General features: G+C 63.2%; 1 protein-coding gene across 2 annotated transcripts; it reads left to right on the plus strand.

Moving 5' to 3' along the window:
- Positions 1-222: 222 nt before the first annotated feature.
- Positions 223-8,992, plus strand: SH2D5 (SH2 domain containing 5; the record flags this gene model as incomplete). 2 transcript variants are annotated; one of them, XM_082653295.1, is made up of 10 exons in its annotated part: positions 223-292; positions 2,815-2,943; positions 3,278-3,358; positions 3,852-3,926; positions 4,972-5,118; positions 6,407-6,655; positions 6,808-6,982; positions 7,353-7,461; positions 7,955-8,114; positions 8,789-8,992. In XM_082653295.1, the coding sequence occupies exons 2-10, from the start codon at positions 2,857-2,859 to the stop codon at positions 8,990-8,992; spliced, it is 1,287 nt and encodes a 428-aa protein (XP_082509421.1). In that variant the 5' UTR covers positions 223-292; positions 2,815-2,856. The 2 variants fall into 2 exon arrangements, with proteins under 2 accessions (XP_082509421.1, XP_082509422.1); XM_082653296.1 differs by lacking the exon at positions 223-292 and having other exon boundaries at positions 2,812-2,943; positions 3,275-3,358.
- Between the last annotated feature and the right edge of the window lie 794 nt (positions 8,993-9,786).

Genomic DNA, 9,786 nt, shown 5'->3' on the forward strand with positions numbered 1-9,786 from the left:
TGAGTGGTCTCCCACGATGCTGGAAGGTGGGTCCTCCTTATGACAACCATTCAGCTACAGTGCAGTGCAGCAGAGGGCCTCTGTCCGTGACCCTCGAGGTAGTCAACTCATCCAGTTCCCCATCTCTAAGCAGGGCCACCTGGAAAACCTCAGAGGAGCAAGAGAAGGGCCCCAGTCTCATTTCAAATGTGTCTGCGTAGGAAGGTTCTGGCCCAGAGCCAGGCTCCTGTGCAAAACCTCAGAAAAACAGGTCTGATCCAAAGGGATAAGTGGGTGTCTGTGCCTGGAACAGGTAAGCGGGTCTGTTTCCAGGGTTAGGGTGAGCCTGCACCCTCCCTGGTCCCCTGGGCAGCCCCCAACTTGAGGCCTGGAGCCGAAATGCACTGCACCTCTCAGGCTTGGGGGGAAGAAACTTCCAGTTTTCCGGGGTAGGGGAAGGATCAGGTGATGGGGGGTAAGGGGGGACCTATAAGAGGGCCAGTGGTCTCCCCACCCGCACCCCACAGCCTGCACCCTGGGTGTCCCCAAGGAAGCTGCAGCTCTGGATCTGGAGGACGGAGGCTGTTCACAGCCTTAGACACAGCTGTCCTGGCCTGTGTGTGTGCCATAGCCCTCGTGGTTCCTTTCCATCTTAACACTCTTAGCATCTGAGGGGCTGTGTCAGCAGCAGCGCAGGCAGCATGTGAAATGTGCTCCCCATCTCTCCCTCCTCCCATCTCTCCTTTGTCTCTTTTTCTACTGTTTTTCTCCCCACTCCTCTGTTCCCACTTCTGTTGGCTGCCTTTTCATCCTGGGTTCCTTCGCTCTCTCCCTTTTGCCCTGTTTGGTTTTTGATCTTTGCCTCCTCTGTCCCGCCCGCACCCACCCTCTCCCCCGCACCGCCCCGCCCACGGGTTCCGGGCATCCCAGCCCAGGATGTGATTATGAAGTTGAAAGGCGAGTTCCCTGGAAGCCCCGTCTCCATACCTGGAACCGAGGCCACGTAAGCTCTTGTGCGAGTTACACACCTAACTTGCTGTATTTAAGTGTAAAATGACAGTAGGTAATGGACGTGATGTGAAAAATAATTAGGATCACAAAGTAGCGAGGTGCCAGGAGGGCGGAACCAGGGAGTCTTCAAAGGGACCGCGCGGCCTTTATTCGCTGGCTCTTCCCTTACTGGCTGCTCACTGGATATGGCCGACTGCTGCTGGTGCCCCCACCTGGCCTGAGCCTGGGGTTGAAGGTCAGGGGCAGGCTGAGGTAGGGGCCGTTCCTGGGCCCTCGGCGCTGGATCAGCTCCAAAGCACCCAAACCCTCCTTCTCCAGGACTCCTGCGGGTGCGAGAGCACACCTGGGGTGCACCCATTTCCTGCCCAGCGCCCTGTCTGACCCCTGCTTTCTCCTGGCAGGAATCATGGCCCCCAGGCAGGCCCCCCCTCCTGGCCCAGGTGGTCTCTTCTCAGGTGCGGCCTGGTGCAAGGAGGGCACTGAAAGTGGTCAGACCTCGCTGTCCTCCCAAGCTCCTGCATCAGGTTTGGGGGTTCCCCATCCCTCGTGAGACTGTACTTGTTGATCACAGCTCCGAGCCTGGCAGGCATCGTGCTGGGTTCTGTGCCTGCATTCAACTCTCATTGACTCCTCATGTTACCCCAGGTTTGGGGACAAGGAAATGGAGGCTCAGAGAGGTGAGGCAGCTTGCCCAAGGTCGCACAGGATTTGGACCCAGGTCTCTCTGATCCCAAGTGCAGTGATTACAAGTAGCCTGGTGGGACGGAGCCCGCCAGGATGGGGGATGGAGGTGGGGGTCTAAGTTGGCCCCAGGGAAGCCTGAGGGAGCTGAGTCCCTGGGACCTAGGCAGAGGCATTCAGCCATTCTGTCTGTGACGAGTTTATTCCACGTTCACTGAGCACCAGCTGTGGTCTGAGCTCTGACGGGGAGTAAGTGCTCTCCCTGCCCTTGAGGACGGTCTAGAAGGCAGCTTTCCTCCTCTTCCCCCTCTGGTGGATCTGGGAGAGGGGCCCCAGGAAAGACCAGAGGCTGGGGTGGGCTGGGGCAGGACTCCTCAGCACCCCCGGGGCAGTTGTCCACCCTCCCCACCCCCTGCCTCAGCATCAGTGTCCGGTCTGGTTGGGGTGGGGTCTTCTGGCAGGGGCTGGAGTCAGGCTGGGCGGAAGGAGCCAGGGCCCTGTTGACGCAGCCTTGGCCATCCAGTGCCCCCTGCCCCTGTGGACTCCAGAGCTCCTGCCCTGGAACCTGCTGTGGCTCCCCACTGCCCACAGGGCAGAGCGCCAGTGTGACATTTAAGGCCGATCGATCCCAACCCGGCGGCTGCTCTGCTGAGTTCTGCCTCAGGGCCCCAGCTGCCTTCACGCCTCCATGCCTGTGCAGACTCTGTCCTCGCCACTGTCACATCCCTCCTCTTGGGTGCTGCCTTCCCAGGCTGTCCCCGTCCCCTGGCGCTTTGCACAAGCTGGTTACATGTCTGCACCCCCTTCCTCCAGCTCCTTCCTGAAGCTCACTCCTCAGCGAGGCCTGCTCGGCTGTAGTCGACCCCAGCCTGCCCTTCATTTCCTCCTCTCTGCTTTACCACCATCTAGCATATTCCATATCTTACTTATTATTTAGCTTACTGTCGGCTCCATGAGGGCAGGCAGGGAGTTTGTCACTTGGGTCAGGGCCGTGTGTCCCCTGGGTCCCAGCGCCCGGGGTGCTGCCTGGTACACAGCCAGTGCTCAGGCAGGGTTTGTTGGATGCAAGAGCTTGGTGGCCTCTGACGGGCGCTCTGAGGCTCGACCGCCTGGGCACCAGCCCTCCTCCCCTGCCCTTTGCAGCCTTCTCTCCTGTGGACCCTGAAGCCGGGCACCCTGGGGGCCATGCAGAAGGCCGGGGCTGGGGGCCGGAGAGCCTCCGACTGCGGCCCTGCCCCTCACCGGCCCAGGTGCATCACCAAGTTTGCCCAGGTGGGTGGGGGCGCCCCACGAGGTGGGCTCCGATGGGCGTGAGTGGGTGGCAGGCCCTGGGGGTGGACAGGAGCCGTGGATCACGGGCCTATTTCGGTGGCCCCAGCTCTGGAGTGTGTGTGCACAGATGAGGCGATGGTGCCGCAGAGGGGCCGAGTGGCTTCACCAGGGAGAGTAGCAGAGCCTGGACTCCGAGTCCGCGCTCTGTCACCGTCCACAGCCTACCCGACAGAGCAGAGTGCGTGCGTGGAGGGCGATTTGGAGGACAGGGGTCAGGAGCCATGGGCCTGACTCCCCGTGCCGCCCTCCCACCCCCCACCCCACCCCCAAGCAGTACGTGGGCTCCTTCCCCGTGGACGACCTGGACACCCAGGAGAGCGCGTGGCTGGTGCAGCAGCAGCTGTGGGCACTGAAGGTAAGGGGCTGGGGGCTGGGGAGCGCACTTCCCTGCGGGGGATCACAGCCTTGGGGTGTCGGCCTGGGAATGGCCCGAGACCCTGTGATCCGTTCCAACCTCCATTCAGAGAGAGGGAGCAAGTGAGGCCCAGGGAGGGGCAGGACCAACGCCGTTCTGAGAGATGGGCCCAGTCAGGACCACACCCGGGCTCCTGGAGCCACGCCCCTGAAGCCCCGGGGGCCCCCTCCCTTGGGTGGTCATGACCTGTGCCCCACAGGTGGAAGCCACAGGTGGAAGAGATGGGGGGGGTGGTCATAACATGGCCCAGGGGTTGGTCTGCCAGGAGCCATCCACACTTCCCCGGCTCCTGGGGGGGGATCCCTGTCCAGGGCTCAGTCCCCTGGCCGCTGGGGTGGAGTTGGCTGACCAGCCCAGGGGGACTAGTACAGAGGCTGGGCTGGGCAGGGCCTGGAAGGTAATGTCTGCCCCCCACCAACTGTCTCCCCCCCAGGACTGTCCCCGACGCCGGGCTGTCATCCTGAAATTCAGCCTTCAGGGCCTCAAGATCTACAGCGGGGAGGGTGAGGTAGGAACCCGTGTGGGTGCAGGTGAGGACCGGACAGGTGTCCTGCTCCCTGGGAATGCTCTCGCCTCCACCCAGCCCTGCACTGCCCCTCCAGCCTCTCCGGCTGCCCAGCCTGCTCTGGGCCTTTGGACGTCCTCTCTCCAAGGCCCTCCCGCCCTGGCAAGCGTGGACGACAGTTTCTCCTCCCTCTCACCCGCCGGCCGCCAGCCCACCAGAATCTCCGGGGGCCACCTCCTGGCCTGAGCATCAGGACCAACCAGCCCCATGAGGTTTCTGTGGGTCCCCGGGCTTGGCCAGTGGGCTGTGGCTAGCCTCTCATGACTGTGGAACAGGGCCAGGCAGGCTGGAGGCCAGTTGGGAGCCCCTGCTTGGCCTGCCATCCTCCTCTTAGTGCAAACCAATGTTTGATGAACACTAAACCGCGTGCCAGACTGTGAGACCCACGACTCCGGCACCACTCACCTAGGACTGGTGTAAATGGGTGCAGAGCTGTGCATGGCGGGGCCCTGGGTTCAGGGCCTGTGCCACCTGCATGAGGTCTCGCTCACCCCCCAGCCCCACTTGTCACAACAAGGACTCAGAGAGCTGCCCTCACCGGCCCAAGTCACCCGGAGAGTGAGTGGCAGAGCCAGGATTTGAACCCCGGTCACCTGACTCCAGAGACCAGGCGTGCAAGCCCAGGGCTGGCCACAACCGCCTGTCCCCATGACCCGCAGGCCGTGAACCCTCTGCCCCTCAGCTCCGTAGCTTGGCATGACCACCCCAGCCAGCAGGTTGGCAGCAGGGAGCAAGGGACCCGAGCTCAGGTTCCCTGTGAAGGATGAGGGTTCCCATGTGAAGCGTGGTTTGGGCAGGCCTGGAAGGAGGGCAGAGTTCTTCACCCCAGGAGCAGGGTGGGCCCGAAGCTGGGCGTGCAGGCTGGAGAGCAGGCCCGGGAGGCCTGCCAGCGGGTGTGCGGGGCCCTCGGGGCTGGCACACGCTGGGCTGGCAGCTGCAGACCACGCGGTGGGTCTGATGGAGGCCGGTGTGCCTGCTGCATCCCCAGGTGCTCCTGATGGCTCACGCCCTGAGGCGCATACTCTACTCCACCTGGTGCCCAGCCGACTGCCAGTTCGCCTTCATGGCCCGAAATCCCCGGAGCCCGGCCAGCAAGCTCTTCTGCCACCTCTTTGTGGGCAGCCAGCCTGGAGAGGTACCTGGGGCCCAGGGCAGGGGGCGCAGCACTCGGGGGGGGGTTGCTGTGCATCAGTGTGGGTTCCAGGGACCGAGGCCCTGGACGGCTCAGCCACGCTGGCCTGCGCCCCTCCAGGCATGCACCCCTTGCCACCCCGGCTCCTGCTGTGGCACTGCCCTCTGAGGACTCCCTCAAAGCGAGTCAGTGGCCTCAGCGTTCCCCGAGCTTGGAGGTGGGGACCAGGCTGTGCCCTTAGAGATCGGAGGGTCACACTGCCAGGCCTTTGCCCTTGCTGTTCTCTCTGCCTGCAACCCCTTCCCCTTCTCATTCTGGCAAATTCCAACTCGCCCTTTGAGGCTCAGCCCGTGTGTCTGTGGAGCCCACCTTGAATCCTCCAGACCGCCCCCCACACTTTCTGCGGTCCTGTGACACGCACTGCACTCTGTCATCGGTCTGTCCCTAACTGCAGTCACGGGAATCCTTTGAGAGCAGAGGCTGGGTCCGGGTCTTGAACTGTTCTGGTGCTTGGCCCCGTGGGGAGAGTGGGTGGGCGGGTAGATCCCGAAAAGCAAAGCCAGTGTGGCCGCCATGAGCAGTGGAGGCTCGGCAGCCAACTGTTTGGCGAGCAGAGGCTGGGCTTGGTTCCGCGCAGCAAGCATTTGCCGTCAGCCCTGTATGTCAAGCCCTGTGCCGGCCACTGGAGTGACAGGTGGCTGACACGTGGCCCTTGATCTTCTGGAGCTCACAGTTCCAACGTGCTGGGCCTGGGTGATGTGTGTCGCGGATGGAATGTGTGGGCCCCAGAGTGCTGGGCTTCTCCAGGGGGTCTTCTGTGGTCCGTTTTCATTAAAGGGGCACAGGGAGGTGGGGAGGAGGAAGCTGAGGCGCAGAGATGCCATGCTGTACCCAGGGTCACACAGCAGCTCCTAGGTGACAGAGCCAGGACTGGATCCCAGGTTGTGTGACTTCAGGGCCTGGGCTCTTAGCCACTCCCCCAAGAGGGTACAATGCGCAGGGTGAGGGTAGTAAACCTAGGGCTAGGAGTGCATTTAGCCCATGTCGTCGCAGCTCCAAGCATGACGCCTGGAACAAGGTAGATGCTCGGTATTTGTTAAATGAATAGAGGAAGCTGGTCGGGGATGCTGCATGGTGGTGAGGTTTTGAGGGATAAGAAGTTTTCCCAGGGAGAATAGGGAAGAGCATTCCACGCCAAGGGGCTGCATGCCCCCCTGGTGCCTGGGTTGACGCCTGAGGAGGCCCCCAGGAAACCTCCCCCAGCTGAGCCCGCCTCCCTCTCCCTCCCCAGGTCCAGATCCTGCACCTGCTGCTCTGCCGCTCCTTCCAGCTCGCTCACCTCTGGCAGCACCCTGAGGAACGGGCACGGCCTGAGCCCTGCCCGGGACCCGTAGGGGACGTGCCCCTGAAGCCCCTGTCGGGCCCTGGGGGCACCCCTGGCCTAGTACGGGAACCCCTCGGCCGTGATCAGCTCTCACAGCACGTTAACGCGCTGGTCTCCTTCGGGCGGCTGCCAGCAGGGGTGCCTGGGGGCAGTGGGGTACGCGGCACCCCAGCCAGGGAGTGGGCCATGGACAAGGGAACTGGGCGAAGGTTTGGGGATCAAGAGGGGCGGGTGCTGGACTTCCGTGGGAGGGGCTAATGGCTGGGCCTGAGTCTGGCTGCCCCTGCGGGGTCCTCTTGGTGCCCTAGAAGGAGCCGCCGGAGTCGGAAAGCCGCGGGGGCGCCCGCCACGCCCGCCTGGGGAACCCGTACTGCTCGCCCACGCTGGTGCGCAAGAAGGCCATCCGCAGCAAGGTGATCCGCTCCGGGGCCTACCGCGCCTGCACCTACGAGACGCAGCTGCAGCTGTCGGCTCGGGAGGCCTGTGAGTGGCCGGGCACGGCTGCGCGAGTCGGCGAGGGTGGGCCTGAGTGTCCGTGTCTGCGGGGCCGTGACTGTCGATGCCTGCGCCTGGGAGTGCTGAGGCCTCGTGTCCACGCGAGGGAGGGCGCGAGGGCGCAGCCGGGGCTGCGTGCCCAGGGGCTTGCAGAGGCGACTGCGTAGCTGCTGATGTGCTGTGACTGGGGAGGGGCTGTGCCTGGAGATGTGCCTGGGCGCTGCTGTGCCTCTGGGGAAGCAGGATGTGTGCAGACTGGGCCGGGAGCGGCGGGGGTGATGAGGCCTGTGGGCGTGGGCCGGGCTGGGCGCGGGAGGGGACCACCTCTCTTCCTCTGAGCCCTGGATGGTCTCCATAGTTCCTGACGCGTGGGAGGCCTGGCCCCGGGGTCCTGGGGGCCCCTCATGCCTGGTGGAGAGCGAGGGCAGCCTGACGGAGAACATCTGGGCTTTTACTGGCATATCGAGGTAGGAGGGGGTGCCCAGCCCTTTTGGGGGGGCGTCAGAGAAGTAGGCTGTGGGCTCCCCCGAGGCCCTGAGACGTGTCCATCCCTGCACTTGGGCGGAGGCCTCCTGACCTCGGGACCTCAGGCCAGGGGCTTCCCCACCGTGGGCCTCAGTTTTCTCAAGTGTGAAGTGGGGATAATAAAAGGACCTTCATTGCAGGGCTGTGGAGAGGATCAAATGAGGTTATTCAGGTAAAGCCTTCAGCGCCTGGCCTGTCACAGGGTTCAGCTCCCTAAATGCCAGCTCTCTACCGATTGGGTCTTGAAGTTGTCAGCAATTAGGACCCCCTTGGAAACCTTTTAGAAGGGAAGGCTAAAAGCTTCCTTCCGTTGCGGGTCTACTCTGGGGCAGGCACTGTGTTTACGGTGCTGTGGAGCTGTGATGCCATTAAGCAAGCTGAGGCTGGGTCCTGACTAGGGGGCCCGCCCTCAGCCTCTCCCCTCTGCCCTCCCAGGCCCAGTGCCCTCGCCCTGCTGCGGAGAGACGTGCTTGGGGCCTTCCTGCTGTGGCCTGAGCCAGGCACCAGTGGCCAGTGGTGCCTGTCGGTGAGGACACAGTGCGGCGTGGTGCCCCACCAGGTCTTCCGGAACCACCTAGGCCGCTACTGCGTGGAGGTAACAGTGCTCCTGGCCCTGCCCCTCGCCCTCCAGCCCCGCCCTTTCCTAACCACTGAGGGCCTGAGCCCTCCTCACCCTCATCCCGGGCCCCCATTGGCTCTCTCTGGCCCCACCCCTTATTTAACTCTCCATCCACTCTTTCGTCCTTGGCCCTTCTGGCCCCGCCCCCACTGGCCTATTGGCCCCACCTGTACTCTGCTGGCTCCACCGTAAGTTCTCTCGCTCCGGGGAGGTAGAGTCTTGGCCTAGGGTCATGCCTCACATTTTTACAGAAATCCCGGCTTTTAAAAAGTCACGCTTTCCCACACCCTAACTCATCTTTTAGCAGTAGAGGAAACTGATCAGAGAGGGTAGAGGCTTGCGTAAGCTCACACAGCCTCCGAGTCTCTAGGTCTGGAGTCTTGGCCTGATCACAGGTTTCCAGGGACAGGGGTGGGCAGGAAGGACTTTTTAAATGTGTGGCCTTACTTCCACGCCGAGTGCCTCAGTCCTGTCCAGGCTGGGAGGAGAGAAAGGGAGGGAACCGGGGTGTGGTTCTGCTGTGAGCAGGACAGTGTCCTCTCTGGGCTCGAATATCCTCCTCCCTCCTGGGGCAGGATCCTGTGTGAGGGGGCGGTTGTGTGGAAGGGGGAGCTGGAGCTGAAGTCCCTTCCCCTCCTCGCCCCCACCAGCACCTGCCGGCTGAGTTCCCCAGCCTGGAGGCCCTGGTGGAGCATCACGCTGGGACGGAGCGCAGCCTCTTCTGCTCCCTCGACATGGGCCGCCTGAACCCCGGCTACGAGGAGCAGGACTGCGGGCCCGAGGGCAGGCTTCCCCGGACGCTCCGGCCCCTTGGCCATGCCAAGTCCGAGGCAGAACTGCAGGGCCTGGGCTAGGACGCTGAGCCCCACGCCAAGAGGCCCCGCCTCACCCTGGTTCCTGGGCCTCAGCAGGCTGCTCTGCTCTGCCCTTCTGTCACCCCGCTGGGCACCAGTTCCATCCAGTCACTGCCCTTTGGACCAGTCTTCCATCACTACCCTGCCTGTGGGCGGAGCCCCGAGAGTGGGGATCGCCAGCGGCTTCTCACACGGCCTGTCAGGATTGCGGGAGGGGCAGGCAGAGCTCCCGGCTTCCGTGGACTTGCTGGGTGACTGGGTGCTTGTCTTCTCTTGGCTTCACCTTACTCCTAGGTGGGGAGCTTTCCAAGGTGGGCGGGAAGGTTTGCTCCAGCAGAGGTGGAGCCCTCTCCTAAGGAGGCCAGGCCTTGGGGCCCTGACTGGGCGTCTCCAGAGAGCTCCTGACCCAGGCAGCCAGACATGTGAGGGAGAGGTATCTGGGGAGGCAGGAGTGAGTTCTCACTTTGGGCGAAGGCATGGGGACGAGCCACCCTCTCCGTGAGAGAAACAGGGATGACGTGATGGAGCTTGGAGGCTCCATCCAGGCTGACGGAGCGAGGCCTGTTTCCCATGTCCTTTGAGGCTAAAGGAGTCTTCTCTTGAGTTCTGAAGAGTGGGGGTTAAGAGGGTGCAGAAAGGGCAGGACGGACAAAGAGCCATGCCACCCAAAGCCCACATGCAGGTGGACGCCTGTGTGCAGAGAGGGATGTGAATGGGCCGACAGGGCAGAGAATCTCAGTGAACCTTCAGACTAGGAAGGCTGGTTCTTCTCCACTCAAATCCACGGGCTTGTG

This window comes from Grampus griseus, assembly GCF_964374135.1.
Source record: "Grampus griseus genome assembly, chromosome: 1".
Taxonomy (NCBI): Eukaryota; Metazoa; Chordata; class Mammalia; order Artiodactyla; family Delphinidae; genus Grampus; species Grampus griseus.